The 19047-nt window shown below is 35.0% G+C and overlaps 1 protein-coding gene across 1 annotated transcript in view; it reads right to left on the bottom strand.

The window, feature by feature from the left end:
- Nucleotides 1–18447: 18447 nt before the first annotated feature.
- LOC134841405 (NPC intracellular cholesterol transporter 1-like) overlaps nt 18448–19047 on the bottom strand; it is a 36806-nt gene continuing 36206 nt past the window's right edge. Inside the window, exon 18 of the mRNA XM_063857375.1 lies at nt 18448–18681. Coding sequence (XP_063713445.1) covers nt 18622–18681 — 60 coding nt within the window. The 3' untranslated portion in view covers nt 18448–18621. The remainder of the gene's footprint in view (nt 18682–19047) is intronic.

The raw sequence follows: 19047 nt of genomic DNA, 5'->3' as shown, positions 1-19047 counted from the left end.
TATCGGTGTTTTGAAATGATTTATTTATCTACTTGAATATAATTGCACTTACGATTAGTAAGGGAATATCAATCGGGTACTAAGACTTTTTTCCAAAAAATACATTGTTCACAGGTCTAATTTAGACTGAATGGATTTGCAACAAGTCGATTTGCTAATATCTATTTTTTTGTTCTTTTCTTTCTATTATCGTCTTCTAGGTTTCGGCCTATTCTATATCGACCTAGTTGCCTCATATTGCTTCGTTGGAAGAGCAAAAAGTTTTTTGGTGTTACTAGCGTATTTGAGGGGGGGGGGGGGGTGGCTATTTTTTGACAAGCTAAATAAATCGCTTAATTGCATGTCATTTATGGAGCTCGAACGCTAATTAACTTTTTGAGCGTGAGCAAACAAAAAGTTGTGGGTTTTTTGTTGAATAGGTTTTTGACCTAAATGGTCGGCTATCATGCTCACATTTTTTTCTATTGAATTAAAGTTTTCTTAAATTAGTTGGATAGAATTCTTATTTGCGTTTATTTTACGCAACCTTAATGTTTTCAATTATTCTCAAAAGGTGAAACCGCAAGTTTTAGTTCTTGATTTGGGCTTTTTAATTATTTTTTCTAATTCCTTCATTTTTTTCCGTTATTTTAAATTCCTTGATTTGTCTTTTTTTGAGAAAATCAAATTCGTTATTGGCAATATAGTGGATATTAAAAACCATTTTTAAAAAAAATAGTTATTCAAAAATCTGTCTCAAACTTCTGATTTTCTGAATATTCTCTTCAAATTTTTTGTGATTGCTGTACAAGATAAAACATCATGAAATTTGGCCCATTTCTGCACTCAACTGTTTTAAACAATTGGCATCTTTGCTTTTTTCGGGTGTTCCAATGTTCGGAATGTATGTTCAATTATTTCGAAGTTTTTCATTGATATTTTATGTACCGCAAAAGAAGCTCCGGATGCCTCTGTTGAACCTTGAAAAGCAAGTCTTTTAATCGGGTATTACACTTTTTTCGCGAGGTTCTGAAGCTGAGTTTTGATTAAATGGCAGTTCTTTTTTCGGGTATTTAAGTGCCAATGAACGAAATGAAGCTACCAATGAAGATTTTCTAAAGGAAAACCCTGTTCACGCTCAATTTCGATCTTTGGCTGTTTGACTTACATTTTTTTAAATTGAAGTTCATTTGCTGAATTTAAGCTTAGTTACGCTTTGGAATTAGAAAAGAGCAAATCGCGAGAAAAACGTGGATAGCTGTTAGGTTCTAAACTTGATATGCTTTTGATTGCCCAGAGAAGTAACCATATAATTGTTGGCCCAGTTTTGGCTACTTGGGTTAATTATATAAAAACGTAGTCAATTATAGAAATTTCTGGAATACCAAAGAGCCTTAACGTGGTATACTTTTTTTCGGATTCCCTGAGTTGATTTACAATTTTCTGTTTGCTGTGTTTTTCCCATAATTTTAGGTACCTCATTAACAAGGCAGATGAATTCGATTGATATATTTTAAAGTCGTAAAAATAAACTATCTCATTTTCTTGACAGCAGGAATTATTTTAGCAGCCTTCAGTTTAGGCTACTTTAATTTGTTTTTATAATACGACATTTTTCTGCTCATTTCTTCCGAACTTTTTTAAAAAATCTTAGGCATTTTTTAAATTTCAGCCGTATGAGTTAAATCTGCTCAATTAAGGGTGAGTCATTATCGCCTGGTATAATAATTAAGCTTGTGTGAATCGAGTTGTTGCTTACAAAGCGATGAGCTAGGAGAAGAGTTGAAGAGAAAACTGCATAATGCGCTTTTTTTTGAAAAGGTTGTGCTCCTGTGACGTATTTTCGCATTTCTTGGGCTTTTTCTCAGTTTCCAGTTACCAAATCTTTTTTTTAACCCAAACTAAGTAGCAACTGTCGTTGCAACGCAAATAATGTTGCGACAAATTGTGTTCATTTTGAAAATGTTCATTTTGATCAATAAACAGCTATTAAGTAGAGACAATGACAAGGATATTAACACAGACTATTATATTACAAATAGCACTTAAGCTTCCAGGTATCATGGATCTGTATTGTAGAGATAGAAAAGGAGACCAGCTGCAAAATAAGAGGGTTCAAACCTGTGCAGGGTCGGATGTTTTTAAGGAACTATTTCGTATACTAGCTAAAATCCGTCCGTTCTATAAATTGAGGCATGTGCAACTGGTAATTTTTTTTGTTCCTTTTCAAAATGACTTACCGCTAATGCGTCGTAGCGTTATCGGTCATATTTTTGCTGGTGTATTTTAGAGGACATCAGATATATTTCGCGCTATTAACGCGTAAGCTGAGATTTAATCCGTCAAAGAAATCGTTCCAAATTGGTTTAAGAAAGCTTATTTGTGATAAAATGTTCCTTTGTTACGGTTAATTCTACTTAGTTACAAATAAGATATGTTTAAAAAGTGAATTAATCTCTAAGTTAAAACATTAAAAAAGTGAGCGGTCCTTCTCTCCGTCGGAGAGAATGAAGATAGCAAGGTCAAATCAAGATTAACCAGTTTCGATACTTTAAAGTAATTAGTGAAATAAAACAAATGGTAAGAATCACAACATTCCCCTTAGTGGAAAAAAATTTAAGTTACTAAGCGCCATGATACCTAACATGTTATCAATCCCTTTTTCTCCCTCTCGAGAAGTCCGACAAATGAAATTTTAAATACTGCACAGTATAACAAATGTCATTTTGATGCTCCAAAGGAATGACTAAATTATAGAGGATAATAAATTTCCTAAATCCGGCGGATTGTAATCCGTAGTTACAGCTAAGTAAGCACTAATTGCGCTTTAGACAAAATACTAGTACAGATTATAAATGACTAAATGTGAGTTTTAAAATTTGATTGAGTTTAGCTGTTACCTTCCATAAATTTTTCCAGCTCGGCGTTGAAAATTTCACTATCTAAGTCGATGTAATTTTCAAAACAGTTCACGGCATCTCTCAGAGAATCGTCAGTAGAGGCGATGGAGAATCGATCAGGAGATTGGGTGTAAGCTAGGTCCGGTGTACTGTCTTCCGGTAGTGTGTTGCAAATGTTGGTCTGATTATCCAAGGGATTCTCTCTGAAAGTTTGTGTGGGGGAGCTCGAGCTGTCATCCTCGTCCAGAGATATAGGATTAATAGCGGAGCCTGGTTGGTTTTCTAGCTCATCTATAATATCTATGAAATATCGCTTACCATAGAATTTAGGGGGGCCAACATTTCGGCTTGAACGTCTTAAAATAAGTTCGTTACCGGTGGTATTAGTTTCATTAGGATGTCTATCCTCGCTGGTTTCAATTTCGTCTGAGGAGTCCTCTGTTTCGAAAACTGGGAAATCGACCGGTTTTTCTCCCACCAATGGTTTTGTCCAATCCGAAGGAATGTTTGGCGGCTCCGTTGTCGTAGCCGTAGAAGGTTCGTCAGGTGGATGTGAGGTAGTTTGAAGTGCTGGTTTTATACTAATTGGGCATTCCGCTGTGTCCGAGGGTTGAGATTGTTCGTCTAAAATCTCAGGTTTTATATTAGTTTGATATGTTTTAGGGTCTAATGATGAGGTAGGTTCTTTTTTAAAATTGTCGTTATCTGAAATGAAGCGTTTTCTTATCATTTCTCTACATGGGAAACCTCCCGCAATCCATTCCCAATCGCTAATGTCCGACATATCCGACGGAATAAACATTGATTCGTCACCTGCTAGGTATCCAGTATTCGAGGTCGAGGCTTTATTTTTGTTCTTCTTCGATTTGTTGGATTTTGAAGGCTGGTTCGTTCCTCTAGATCTGGTGGTGACCGGGGTGGGCGACACTGTTTGTCTTCCTGACTTAGTGTCTGGTTTCCGCGTCTGTTGTGTCTTCGATTTGTGTGACTTTCTTGGACCTACTTGTAAATCACCGTTAGAGAAAAAAGGGAAGGAGATATTTCCTTTGAATGAACGAATTGTAGAAGATTTAGACTTTGGAATGGCGATGTCCGATTTTCTAATAATTTTTCCGTCGGATAATTCAACCGTGGATTTTGTTGAGTTTATTATTTTCTGACCTAGTTGTTTATAGAAGGGATTTCCGTTTATACTTGTGTTAGTTTTCCGTAGTAATTTACCTTAAACGGACTGTTTAAGGACACTCGGGCTGATTGAGGTTTTGAAGTAGTGGGAAGGTCTGAATCATAGCCTTTCTCCAATGGTGACTGATTCTTTTTCGGTATAAGGGAGTCTTTGTATCCGTCCTCTACCCGATCGTCAGCGTTCCAGTCGAGGGCCCTTTCTCTGCTTAAGATCGACTTCCCTTTGTCTAAAAATCCACCGGATAAATTATTAGATGCCAATTGCTTCCAGATCGTGTTCGGTTTTCTATTAAAGTGTATTTCGAACGGTGAGCATTTAATTTTAGATTGGAAGGAAGATCGTAGATTCCAAATGATTCTCGAAATGGCGGTTTGTAATGTGGGTTTTTGTTGATCCAGTGACATTGCTAATAATTTGATTTTTACAGTATGAACAAATTTTTCTACAAGACCGTTAGAACGATGGTCCCCAACTGTACAGAATATTAGTTTGATATTAAGAGAATTGCAAAATAATTTAAAATCCTGACTAGTAAAGCAGGATGCGTGGTCGACCCGAATAGATTTTGGAATCCCATGGAGATAAAAATAATCTTGAAGAAATTCGATTACTGTGTTTGATGACGTTGAAGATGTAATTTTTGCTGAAGGGAATTTTGAAAAACGGTCTATACACAATAAGATGTATTTATTGTTTCCCCAGTTGTTATCTAGTGGGCCGGCAAAATCAAGATTTATTTCCTCATTAGGTTCAAATAAGGTGGGAAGTTCACTAATTTGTGAAGTTGGAATGATGCTTTTTATGTTCTTACCGGTTTGCGTGCATTGTGTGCAATTAATCCCGTGGAAGTAAATTTGTCGATATATGTGTGGCCACCAAATGTATTGTGCCAAGTATTTCATACCGAATTGGCCAGGGTGAGATTCATGTAATGTTTTTAAAACGGCGTTTCTAAGTGTAAACGGAATAACTAGTTTTCCATCCATATATAATAGTCCGTCGGATTCATGAAGTTCTTTCGAAAATTGGTGTAGATAACGGGAATTTGCATTGATGTTATCTACTTTTTTCTGTAGAGCTTTAACAATTGGGTTTAATAATTCATCATCTTCCGTTAATAAAGCGACCAATTTTGCATTGAATAATGTATTTAAATCCAAAGGTCTTTCGAGTAACTTGAGATTTTCTCGGAATTTAGTTACTAACTTCTTGTGTTCTGATGAAATTTGAAAATCGATAGAGACCTGTATCCCGGAAGTGGAAGGATTTACTACAATTTGGTTATTTGACATATTTACACTATTTATAAGTTTGAGATCCGAAGGATTACTAATTAAGCTACTGTTAAGGATTAAAAAATAGATAAAGGCTGAATTTGATAGGATAATTTTAGTAAAATCAGTGTTTGAGAAATCCGAAGGAATACATTTAGAATTACAAAGTTCTGTTCTATAATGTTTTTGATTGCAGATTGAAATGGAAGAGCTGACGAAATTCAATGCTGTGATTATTTGTGTGACAATGCTGTGATTATGCAATAAGATGTATTTATTGTTTCCCCAGTTGTTATCTAGTGGGCCGGCAAAATCAAGATTTATTTCCTCATTAGGTTCAAATAAGGTGGGAAGTTCACTAATTTGTGAAGTTGGAATGATGCTTTTTATGTTCTTACCGGTTTGCGTGCATTGTGTGCAATTAATCCCGTGGAAGTAAATTTGTCGATATATGTGTGGCCACCAAATGTATTGTGCCAAGTATTTCATACCGAATTGGCCAGGGTGAGATTCATGTAATGTTTTTAAAACGGCGTTTCTAAGTGTAAACGGAATAACTAGTTTTCCATCCATATATAATAGTCCGTCGGATTCATGAAGTTCTTTCGAAAATTGGTGTAGATAACGGGAATTTGCATTGATGTTATCTACTTTTTTCTGTAGAGCTTTAACAATTGGGTTTAATAATTCATCATCTTCCCTTAATAAAGCGACCAATTTTGCATTGAATAATGTATTTAAATCCAAAGGTCTTTCGAGTAACTTGAGATTTTCTCGGAATTTAGTTACTAACTTCTTGTGTTCTGATGAAATTTGAAAATCGATAGAGACCTGTATCCCGGAAGTGGAAGGATTTACTACAATTTGGTTATTTGACATATTTACACTATTTATAAGTTTGAGATCCGAAGGATTACTAATTAAGCTACTGTTAAGGATTAAAAAATAGATAAAGGCTGAATTTGATAGGATAATTTTAGTAAAATCAGTGTTTGAGAAATCCGAAGGAATACATTTAGAATTACAAAGTTCTGTTCTATAATGTTTTTGATTGCAGATTGAAATGGAAGAGCTGACGAAATTCAATGCTGTGATTATTTGTGTGACAATGCTGTGATTATGCAATAAGATGTATTTGTTGTTTCCCCAGTTGTTATCTAGTGGGCCGGCAAAATCAAGATTTATTTCCTCATTAGGTTCAAATAAGGTGGGAAGTTCACTAATTTGTGAAGTTGGAATGATGCTTTTTATGTTCTTACCGGTTTGCGTGCATTGTGTGCAATTAATCCCGTGGAAGTAAATTTGTCGATATATGTGTGGCCACCAAATGTATTGTGCCAAGTATTTCATACCGAATTGGCCAGGGTGAGATTCATGTAATGTTTTTAAAACGGCGTTTCTAAGTGTAAACGGAATAACTAGTTTTCCATCCATATATAATAGTCCGTCGGATTCATGAAGTTCTTTCGAAAATTGGTGTAGATAACGGGAATTTGCATTGATGTTATCTACTTTTTTCTGTAGAGCTTTAACAATTGGGTTTAATAATTCATCATCTTCCGTTAATAAAGCGACCAATTTTGCATTGAATAATGTATTTAAGTCCAAAGGTCTTTCGAGTAACTTGAGATTTTCTCGGAATTTAGTTACTAACTTCTTGTGTTCTGATGAAATTTGAAAATCGATAGAGACCTGTATCCCGGAAGTGGAAGGATTTACTACAATTTGGTTATTTGACATATTTACACTATTTATAAGTTTGAGATCCGAAGGATTACTAATTAAGCTACTGTTAAGGATTAAAAAATAGATAAAGGCTGAATTTGATAGGATAATTTTAGTAAAATCAGTGTTTGAGAAATCCGAAGGAATACATTTAGAATTACAAAGTTCTGTTCTATAATGTTTTTGATTGCAGATTGAAATGGAAGAGCTGACGAAATTCAATGCTGTGATTATTTGTGTGACAATGCTGTGATTATGCAATAAGATGTATTTATTGTTTCCCCAGTTGTTATCTAGTGGGCCGGCAAAATCAAGATTTATTTCCTCATTAGGTTCAAATAAGGTGGGAAGTTCACTAATTTGTGAAGTTGGAATGATGCTTTTTATGTTCTTACCGGTTTGCGTGCATTGTGTGCAATTAATCCCGTGGAAGTAAATTTGTCGATATATGTGTGGCCACCAAATGTATTGTGCCAAGTATTTCATACCGAATTGGCCAGGGTGAGATTCATGTAATGTTTTTAAAACGGCGTTTCTAAGTGTAAACGGAATAACTAGTTTTCCATCCATATATAATAGTCCGTCGGATTCATGAAGTTTTTTCGAAAATTGGTGTAGATAACGGGAATTTGCATTGATGTTATCTACTTTTTTCTGTAGAGCTTTAACAATTGGGTTTAATAATTCATCATCTTCCGTTAATAAAGCGACCAATTTTGCATTGAATAATGTATTTAAATCCAAAGGTCTTTCGAGTAACTTGAGATTTTCTCGGAATTTAGTTACTAACTTCTTGTGTTCTGATGAAATTTGAAAATCGATAGAGACCTGTATCCCGGAAGTGGAAGGATTTACTACAATTTGGTTATTTGACATATTTACACTATTTATAAGTTTGAGATCCGAAGGATTACTAATTAAGCTACTGTTAAGGATTAAAAAATAGATAAAGGCTGAATTTGATAGGATAATTTTAGTAAAATCAGTGTTTGAGAAATCCGAAGGAATACATTTAGAATTACAAAGTTCTGTTCTATAATATTTTTGATTGCAGATTGAAATGGAAGAGCTGACGAAATTCAATGCTGTGATTATTACGTGATTTCGTAATTTCATGTAATGGGAATTTTCCGAAATCGAATTAATTGAATTACGTAATGGATTTTCATTATCCGAAGGATTGAGTGCACTATATATTTTTTTTTGGTAGTAGTAGCTAGAAATTCTTCGTCGTAGTGTGATGAGGGAATTGCTTTACCCGAAGGAGTTCTTGAAATTAAGTCTGTAAAACCCATATCTTTTCCCGCTAAGTCTTTGATAGTAAAATTGAATGGTAGGAGACGATCTACCCATCTTGTCAATCGGCTATGGTATGTTTTGTTTCCGTGATTTGGTGACAAAGCGGAAAGGAGAGCTTTGTGGTCGGTGATAATTTCAAATTCGGAGCCATAGAGATAATTTTTGTAATGTTCAACCGCCCATACAACTCCTAATAACTCTAATTCGTTTGTTGAATATTTCGATTCGTGCGGATTTAAAAATCTTGAAGCAAATGACACTGTTTTCCAAACTTTCTCATGAAGTTGTTCAAGGGATGCACCTAATCCATTATGTGAAGCATCTGTTTTTACTCTCGTGGGCTTTTTTACGTCGAAATGAGTGTTTTCGGTAAGATTTACTATTTCAGATTTAATCTTGACAAAAGCTTTTGAGTGATCTTCATTCCAAAGGAAAATTGACTTCTAGTTTAAAAGAGGTCTAAGCGGGCTTCCGAGGGATGCTAGATTTGGTACAAATTTAATGTACTGATTAGTTGACCCGAAGAATGATCTTAATTCTTTTAGATTCTTTGGGGTTGGAATATCTTTGATTGCCTTGGTTTTATCGAATAATGGGGCGATTCCGGATTTCGATATTTTAAAACCGAGCCATTCAATTTCTTTTTGGAAGAATTTGCACTTCGACCATTTAACTGCGAAATTGTAAGTGTCTAACGTTGATAAAATTTTGTAAACGATTTTCTTGTGATCGTTAAAACTTCCTTTGGAAGCGACTAATATATCGTCGAGGTAGCAATTTGTAAAAGGAATGTTTCCCAAAGTTGAGTCCATGACTCTCTGAAACTCGTTTGGCATGTCGCCGAGTCCGTAAAAACCCGTTAAAAATTGATAAGTATCTCCGCCGACTAGACTAAAGTTGCATTGGCTGCTAGTAAAATTGTCCAGTGCGAGTTGACTATATGCGTTCTTTAGGTCTAGGTTTGTAAACCATACTTCTCCGGCGGAATTGTCCGAAATTTGAGCCGCCACGTTATCAACTAATTCGTGTATATTAGGCATCTGATATTTGTTCTTGTATATTTGTTTGTTGATGAATTTTGAATCAAGGGCTAACTTTATCGATTTGTCTTTTTTACAAGTAATAACTATCGGACTAATAAATCTGTCCTCGTCACAGTTTTCTAATTTTTTGATGTGTCCTTTGGATTTAAGCCTGTATAATTCTGTTTTTACTGAGTCTAGTAAGTGTAAAGGGACCCTCCTGCCTTTTAGTTGAATTGGCTTTAATGGTTCATGAAAATAAGTTATTTTTGTTTGATTCTTTATTTTTCCAATCCGAAGGAATAGTTGTTTGAAGGTTTTTCCAATCATTTCTATTTCATTATCTATGTCAAGTGAAGTAACGGATTTGATAAACTTACAAGTTCTCTTGTTGGTGAGTGTTGCGTATTGTTTTTGTGAAACTTCGATTCCGACTTTTGGTAAATTGTCGTTTCCCAAGATGTTTCTTTCATGACCTTGAGTTAGAAAGAAGTGGCATTCCTTGTGGGACCATACATTTGAGAAAATTGGGACAATTACTTTTCCAGTGATATTTATTGCATTGTTCGTAAATCCACAATAGAGTTCCTTGTTAGCTTTATCCACTGGATATATTTTCACGTAGGGGTCTCGTAGTCTCAACTCGTGTAACACATTCTGTTTAAGGAAGCTTACAGGGCTTGCTGAATCCACCTGTATGTTCAGAATTACTTGGTTTTCATTTCCTAAGCCGATATTTAGTAGTTTCTTTATCTCCTTTCCTTGATCATCGTAGATAGTTGTTACGTTTAATACTGAGTAATCGTCGTTATCGCTTTGTCCAGACTCTGACCATGCATTTATTACTCCACAGCATTCTCTATTAGCGTGGTCAATATGTACATCTGGTTGTTCCGAAGGATAATGATGATCCGTATTGTTTACAATTTGGCTATCCACAATATTTACATTTTTACGGCGTGATTTACAAAGTCTAGTAAAATGTCCTCGATATTTACAAGTCGTACATGTTGTATCTTTAGCAGGGCAAACCGCTAGATGTCCTTTTGTAAAACTTCCGCCGCATTTCATACATGTGTTGTTTCTTTCGATGTTTAGGGTGGGTTCTCTTTTTACATTAAAATGATTAAAAGATTTGTTGGAAGAATATCCGCTGGATTTAAAAGTACTCGTCATCTTTATGTGGTTTGTAATTCCTTTTTCATCAATCAGGGCTAGGTTTAAGGCTTCTAGTGGCGGTAAGGTTTCCGTGAGCAGTTTCCGTTGGATATCTGAATTCTTCATGTTATTAATAAAAATATCTCTAATCCATTCGTCTTCTCCTGTGGGAATGTTACATCGTTTTGCCATTTCAGCCAGTGCCCCCCAGAATTGTTCTAATGATTCTCTGTCCCTCTGTTTTCTGTTTAAGAGTTTGTGTCTTTCGAAGGTTATGTTTGTTTTTCTCACAAAAGCTGTGGACAAATTGTCCCAAAATTCTTTGAAAGAAATTTGTAGAACTTTGACTCTTGTGAACTTCTGGCCGAATATTTTCTTTCCTTCGTTTCCAAGGGCTAGATAAAGTATGGATCTTAGTTTTTTGTCCGCCTCTTCCAGTCTCATACCGTTGAATTTCTTGGTGTCTAACTTTATTGAGGCCATTTCTTCATCATCGAATCTCTTTTGTTCTTGGATATTCCTCTCGATGCGTGATGTTTTTTGAGCGTCGGATTCGTTTTCCGGCGGATTTTCCAATGTTGGGGGAGGTGGGTGATATCGTTCCGTTGGATTCAAGAGATTTTCGATGTCGATATTCTCTTTTGCGATTATCGCTAGCTGGAATAGATCGCTCCACTCTTCCCAAGGAATTGGTGGGTCCACTGTGTGGTTCTGCTAAAATGAAGGTATACCTCTCACGTTTGATTCGTTGCTGTTTGACTGCGCCATGATAAAATGTTCCTTTGTTACGGTTAATTCTACTTAGTTACAAATAAGATATGTTTAAAAAGTGAATTAATCTCTAAGTTAAAACATTAAAAAAGTGAGCGGTCATTCTCTCCGTCGGAGAGAATGAAGATAGCAAGGTCAAATCAAGATTAACCAGTTAAGATACTTTAAAGTAATTAGTGAAATAAAACAAATGGTAAGAATCACAACAATTTGCCATAATTGATTTGCTACTAGAAGCGAAGTTTATCACTTTGTTCTAAATATGGCATGAGGGGGGATGATTTTCACAAAAAATTTCAAATAAAAAAACTATTTTTTTTTTATTGTTTTACCTTTTATTTTTTCATGTGATTACTGCTCCATAGACTTGTATAAACTGAGGAATGTTAGTTGATAAAATTATTTTTTATCAAGTTTATTGGTACTGCTAATGTGTCATAATTGGCTTGCGTCACTTAGCAATTATGTAGAATCATAATTGGCGTGCGTCATTTCAGAAATTCTGTAGACTCCAAGTTTTATTCAGTTTTTCCCAGTAGAGTTATTGGTCAAATTTTTGCTAGTGTATGCGAAGTGCATCTTCGCTTCTTTGCATAAGTTTGTTCAGGTATTAAAAACACAATGGATCCTAAACTGCTACTCCTGCCATCCTGAAGAAAATTAGTTGAAAACCATCAAGGAAAGTGGTCGGACGTGAACTAGTTCGGCAGCAATTGACGTCACTTGAGACCCGTCGGCGTTCTCAAATTGGACTGGTGAGTTAAATTGCTTCAGAAATCTCAATGACGCTAAATTGAGCGAGACCAATTCAGTTATTATTCAGTTTTTACGTTTTGCTAGAAGAGGTGAGAGCGTGGTTTTACATGCTGAGTGATGGCAATATCCTACTGGAGTAATAAAATAGCTTTCTGATCCAGATTTCTTTAAATGAACTTTTTTCAGATTAAAAATCAATACAAAAAGTTTCATTTTAAAGTTTTTTTGAGTTGGGCAACATTTTTCTGACAATCCTGATATATCCTTTAAATTTTTCAACTTGGAAACTTTAAGAATTTTCTAAAACTAATATTATTTGAATAAGTAATTTGAAAATTTTCAATGACTTTTCTGTTCGACTTGCTCAATTGAAACTGTTCAAATCATGCAAGAAGGTAAAAATACTGAAGCAGAGCCGTTTCTTTATTTCAGGCAATCTAAATAGTTTTTCAATTGTTTCCAACCTCATCCCAATTGTTGAAAGTAAGCATTAGCATTTTTGATTGAGCTGAGTGAATTAAGTCCGCTGAAATAAAGGTAAGTCATTGTCGCCTGATATATACACTATAAGTATGCGAAATGAATTTTTGCTTGCAGAGCGATGAGTTAGGAGAAAAGTTTAACGAACTTTGCCAAATGAATTTTTCTTTTGAAAAAGTTGTGCTTCTGTGAAGTAAATTTGAATTTGTTGTGCTTATTCGCATGTTTGCATAGTATGAGTTAGTTAAGGTATTAAATTATGCAATGGAACTCAAACTTTTCATCCCGCTATCCTGAAAAAAAAATAGTTGAAAACCATCAAGAAGAAAAGTGTGCTGGGATGTGAACTATTTCGGCAGCAAAAGCCGTCACTTGAGAATTGTTGGCGTCATCAAATTTTAAGGTAATTTGAACTGTTTTTTGAATAAAATTTAAGGTTAGGGTAATAAACTGTGCAATGGATCTCAAACTGTTAATCCAGCTATGAGAAAAAAAGCTGTTGAAAACCATCAAGTGCGAAAGTAAGATCGTGAACTAGATCGGCAGCAATTGACGTCAATTGAGACCCGTCGGCGTCACCAAATTGTTGGAATCTTGATTTGAGTTGTTTCAGAAAACTTAATGTCGCAAAATAGAGCGAGAAAATTTTCCTTTTTATTCAGTTTTTATGTTGATATGGCAGAAGGCTTGAGATGTGGTTTCGGATGCTGAGTGATGGCAATAACCCTACTGGATTAATGAATTAGCTCTCTGATCCAATGATCTCTAATTGGACTTTTCTTTAGAAGAAAAATTTTTTGAAATACATTTTATGGTTGTGAACTTTATCGGATGTGAACTTAATCGGCAGCAATTGACGTCACTTGAGACTCGTCGGCGTCATCAAATTTTAAAGGTGATTTGAATTGTTTCAGAAATCTAATTAAACTAAACTGAGTGAGCCAAATTCCGTGTTTATTTATTTTTTACGATGTTATGGTAGAGGACGTGAGAATGTGGTTTCACATGCTGAGTGATGGCAAAAATCCTAGTTGAGTAATAAAATAGCTTTCTGATCAAATTTTTTCTAAGTGGACTTTTTTCAGATGAAAATTTAAATCAAAATTTTCATTTGAAGGTTTCTTTGAGTTGGATAGTAGTTTTACAGTCTTGATAGAGCATTTAATTTTGCAACTTGAAAACAAAATTTTTTTTCCAAAACCATTGTTATTTTTTAGGTAACTTGAAAATTTTCATTGATTTTTTTGTTCGACTTGCTCAATTCAAACCGCTCAAATCTTTTGAGAAGGTAAAAATACTGCAACAAAGCTGTTTATCTATTTGAGGCAACCTAAATATATATATTTTTTGTTTCCAACCTCATCCAATTATCGAAAATGAGCTTTAGCTTTTTTATTTGAGCAAATTGAGTTAAATCCGCTCAAAATAAGGTAAGTCGTTGTCGCCTGGTTAATACAATAACTCGTGCGAATTGAATTGTTGTTAACAAAGCAGTTATTTACGAAATGAGGTGCAAAGAAAACTTTGCATAATGCGTTTTTTTTGGAAAGGTTATGCTCCTGTGAAGGAATTTCGTATTTTCTGTGCTTTCTTTAAGTTCTGTGTTTTTCGCATAATACAGTTAGTTAAAGTTTTAAATTATGCAAGAGATCTCAAAGTGTTACTCCCGCCATCCTGAAAACAAAAGTAGTTGAAAATGTGATCGGATGTGAACTAGTTTGGCAGCACTTGATGTCACTTGAGGCTCGACGGCGTCATCAAATTGGAATGGTGAATTGAATTGTTTCAGAAAATAATGACGCTAAATTGAGTGAGCCAATTTCAGTTATCATTCAATTTTTACATTAGTATGGTAGAAGACATGGGAATGTGGTTTCACAAGCGGATTGATGGCAATAAACCTACTGGTCTAATAAAATAGCTTTCTGATCCAATTTTCTCTAATTGGACTTTTTTCAGATGAAAGTGAAATTGAATAATTTCATTTTATGGTTTCTTTGAGTTGAGGAAAAATTTTCTGACAGTCTTGATGGACCCTTTAATTTTTGCAATTTTGAAATGAAAAAGTTTGTTAAAAATCACTATTTTTTTAGGTAACTTGAAAATTTCAAACAATTTTTTGTTCGATTTTCTCAATTCAGACAGCTCAAATAATGCAAAAAGTTAGAACTACTGAAAATAAGCGTTATTTGATTCATGTAATCTTTTCAATCGTTAGCAACCTTCATTTACTTGCAATTTTTCAATTGTTTGCAAGCTTTCTCACAATTTTTTCAATTGTTTGCAGCCTTTCTCACAAAAAAATCTGAAACACAATTAATGGTTCTTGCCCCGCTTCTTTCTGATTCATTTTTCGTTTTTTCAGTTCATATTTTATAATCTTTGATTTATCTAAATTGAGAAAAACAAAATCATCATAGGCAATAATGTGTGTACATATTGAAAACCCAATATTTTTGAAAACTACGAATAGTTTGCCTAAATTTTCTGATTTTCTTGATAATCATTCACTATCCTCTTCAAGTTTTTGTGTATGAACTTTATGAATTTTTTCAGAAAGGCCAAATAGGTGCTCAAAATCATGATGGCACGATAAGCAAGCAGACTCGTCGATCTAGCAATTTTGCAATGAAACCCCTGTTTTCCCAGTCAATGAAAAGGCAGGAAAAAACGCGCCTGTACTGCATGGAGCCCTCTCCAGGAATAGAAATGAGTGATAAGTGATGATTGAAAATTTCAGTTAAGTTGTTAGAAACTTGATTTCAGTTATTGTTAATCTATTGAAGAACGAATTGAGGTCATCAAGATTTTCAATGGCAAAAGATGAAGTATTATAACTTAAGTCTGATTAAATGAACAGAGTCACGTCGGAGATTGATTTATTAGACTCTAAAAGCTGTCGTAAGGCATTGATGGATCGTGAAAATCTGGAAAACTATGAAGCAAAGAAAAAACAATTATAGTTATTGGCCTGAAAGAAAGTAGCAGATCAGGACTTCAAATGCAACAATGTGAAAAGTGAGAAGCATATCGAACGCGGTTAACACAGAAGCCTCTCTCGCAATTGGCAGTTGACGACCTTCTTTCTTTTTTTAGGTCAACCAAATTGATTTTCCGAGCTCTCCTAAAGCACTAAAAGACGCCAGGCAAATTTTTGAAAAAACAGGTGAACAAAAACCGTTTTAGGGCGTTTTTTGGAAAATTTTGGAAAATGTCGGTCAGCCAAAAATGGATTTCTTAAAAAGTACCAAAGGGGGCCCTTTGGGTAGGCAGGGGGTCGAATCTCTGAGAAAGGAGGGCGTCCGCCCGACCCCCCCCCCCCCCCCCCCCCCTTCGCCCCCTCACCCTAAATTCGCTTCTGGTCAACAGCACGTCGCTTACCCTCAAAAGATTATGTATCCAAGCCTATAAATACCCGATTCTCAATACCGCACACTAACATCTTCAGAAAGAATAAAGTGTTGCCGCAGAGTCAGAACCTGATGAAACTTGTACGAGTTTTTGAAAATGTTTTAAAGCCAAGAATGACTTTTTTCATATGATGAAACAAGATGAACACGGAGGAAAACTTTGAACTCGGGATGCGGTGATTAACTACATTTGGAAGGTTTTTGCACATGATAAACATCTTAAACGGTGGAGGAACCGTACTCGTCTACCTCATCAACAATTTCACGAGTTGATTTGGCAAGAAAATAGTTCTTCTAGGAAACAAAATACAAGAAATTACCTAAAAACTCAGGGGCAAAACTTCAAAAAAGTGTGATGTTAATTTTACTTTTTCCATCAATTAAAAAACATCTGGAACTTCTGGCAGCACATTTAAGTAATCGCGACTCTCCAATTAATATCCTGTACTTAACTGAAACATGGTTCAATGGAACAAACAAAATTCAGATATAAATTGAAAAAGTTCAGACAAATAACAGAAAAACTGGAGGAAGTGGAAGAATGGTTCGGTTCAGCTCAAATCAAAACAGTTCAAGCAGTCGAAATTGATTTACCCGTAGCAAATGCTACGATTGTAGAACTAGGACAGAAAATGATTGTATCAAGGTTTTATTTACCACCCCGCTATAAGACTTTTTTTTCAGGAACTAAGGAGTTAGAGTCCCATGCTGAAAAATTTACAATTTTGTCTTGTAGGCGAATATACTCTTAATATCTTCGAAAACAATTTGTTTCGGTCATAATTAAAAGCAATAATGGCTAATATTTTTGAATTTTTTGACAGTAGCGGAATTCGTGTTTGCGACACTTTGCATTGATGATGCTCTAGTAAGTATTTTTGTTTCTCTGCTCTGAAAGCAAAATCAGCAGAATCAAATTCATTGAATTATCTTTGTTTTTTCCCTGTACGATGTTTGAATGTTGCTCAACAAAAAAAACATAACTATGGATCGTGTTGAAAATAAGTTGCTAAACCTATTTCAAAGCTTTTTGGTCTCATAAAAATTTGAAGAAAGTTTTGTCCAAAACTTTCGCTGTAAAAAATCTAGAATAGGACAACGAAAACTATCATAAAAAGAAAAATTTATCTTAAGTGAAAAAAAGTGGCAAAATTCAATAAGGTTGACGTAATAAAAACTGTTTTTTTTTTAAATAATTTTATTAATTGTATATGAGACTCGAGACTAAAAAAATTGCACATAGCTTACTAATTTCGTTGCCTTGATCGTTGATGAGCAACCTGTTCAGAAACAGTTGTGTCAGCCTCCGTTTATGAATAATCAAAAAAGTACATATATAACCACAGACCATAAGGAGGGATTAATTGTAGAAATCCCGAGGTATCATTCGACGCTTAAATGTCAAACCCGTGAATGTTTCGACTGCCCTTGAGCTACTCTCGAAAAAATGTTGTTAGAAAAACATTTGATAGTTAGCAAATTTTAGACTGTAATATCAAATCTGAAGTCCGTCAAATTAATATGATCAAATGGTTTGCTTCAATTCAGTTTGAAACGATTAAGATTGTGGGATATGTCGCAACGCAAAAAAAGTACGCCAACTGAAACTATTAATTATTAATCGAGCTATTGTAACCGGTTCTAGCAGCAAGTCGACAACCGCGAAAGCAAACAGGTCAGTAAGCAGACAAATTTACTATTTTTTAATCTTAGGCGATCTTTTTTTCTTTCATTTTTAAACGAACTGTTTTTCATAACAGTCTCAAAAATCAACTGAGTTAGAGCTTTTCTGGTATATAAAAAAAGTGCTTTTCAAGCTTGTTTCAAAATCACTCTTGACATCGTTTTTTTAGTCCAAATTCGATTTTTTGCAAAAATTTGTCGCCTGCTTACTTGTTCAATTGCTGGCCGTACACCATTCCAGCCGCATTTAGACAAGTGGCAAGCACACTCGATTGGCAATCCACAACTCTGGGATAGATCCACTTTGTAAAATTGGTCTGAATATAATAAAAAAATACCCCATGTATAGATATTCCTCACTGTCTTCGAAATTCGGAAGAATAAGCAGCTTTTGATTGATCCTTTGCGTTTCGCAGAAGAGATTAACAAATTTATCTAAAATCAACCTTGGGTGAATTACGTGCAAAAACCTGCTTGGTTGGTCGTTCTTTTTTCTCAGGGATTCGACCCCATGCCGACCCAAAGGGTCCCCCTTTGTACTATTTTGAGATATCCCTTTTTGGCTGACTGACCCTAAAATTGTTCTAAAGGCGCCAAAATATACTCAAATTGATGGGGAGCGCGCGCCGAAAAAACTTTGGCTTGTTTTTCTTCGAAAATTTTGCTGCGGCGCAGAAACTTAGGTCAAAATGGGGTCTTCATAGATTTGGGAAAGCTCAGAAAATCAATTTGGTCGACCTAAAACCTAAAAAAGTCGACAAAATTTTCGACGAAAATTCTTTGACAATCCGCACCCCCCCCCCCCCCTCGAGAAAATCTTAGATCCGCCGCTGCTCTAATGCATACTGGTATAACTCAAGGAAGCTTCAGTTTTTTTCATCCAAATAAGGATATGATTATTGTTATCATTAATTATTTGGTAAGTTAGTTTTGAGATGTAGTCGGATGACTGTTTGGTCGTTGGTGATTTATGATTCATCACTCTTTGGTAACAAATCCAAAGTTGTTCACTCCGCCTTCCGTTGCTTTATCTTCTGCCTGAAAGACGAAAAGGTAACAGTTTTGAGAATGAAATTTTTAATACTGTTCAGAAAAAAAATTGCAGTTAATATTTTATTTCTAATTTTTGCCGACCGGCGCAAATAGCTGCGCAATGAGGACCGTAGCCTTCTTCTCAGTGACATGCGCAGAAATTTTTCCAGGGGAGCGGTTTTTTGAATGTTTTTAGGTTGACCAATTTCAGGTTTCCAAGCTCTCTGAAAATTTTATAAGGACTGTATTTCCCAAATTTTTCGGCGCGACAGGCGAAATTTTGACAAACAAACAGGCTAAAAGAGACGTTTTTTGCATTTAAAAAAAATGACCAAAAAATAGATTAATATTTTTAAGGTTGTTGGTCCGTTA

This window comes from Symsagittifera roscoffensis, chromosome 3, assembly GCF_963678635.1.
Source record: "Symsagittifera roscoffensis chromosome 3, txSymRosc1.1, whole genome shotgun sequence".
Lineage (NCBI taxonomy): Eukaryota > Metazoa > Xenacoelomorpha > Acoela > Convolutidae > Symsagittifera > Symsagittifera roscoffensis.
Note: the sequence above shows the minus strand (reverse complement) of the source record. Positions and strands in the feature narration are given on the sequence as shown.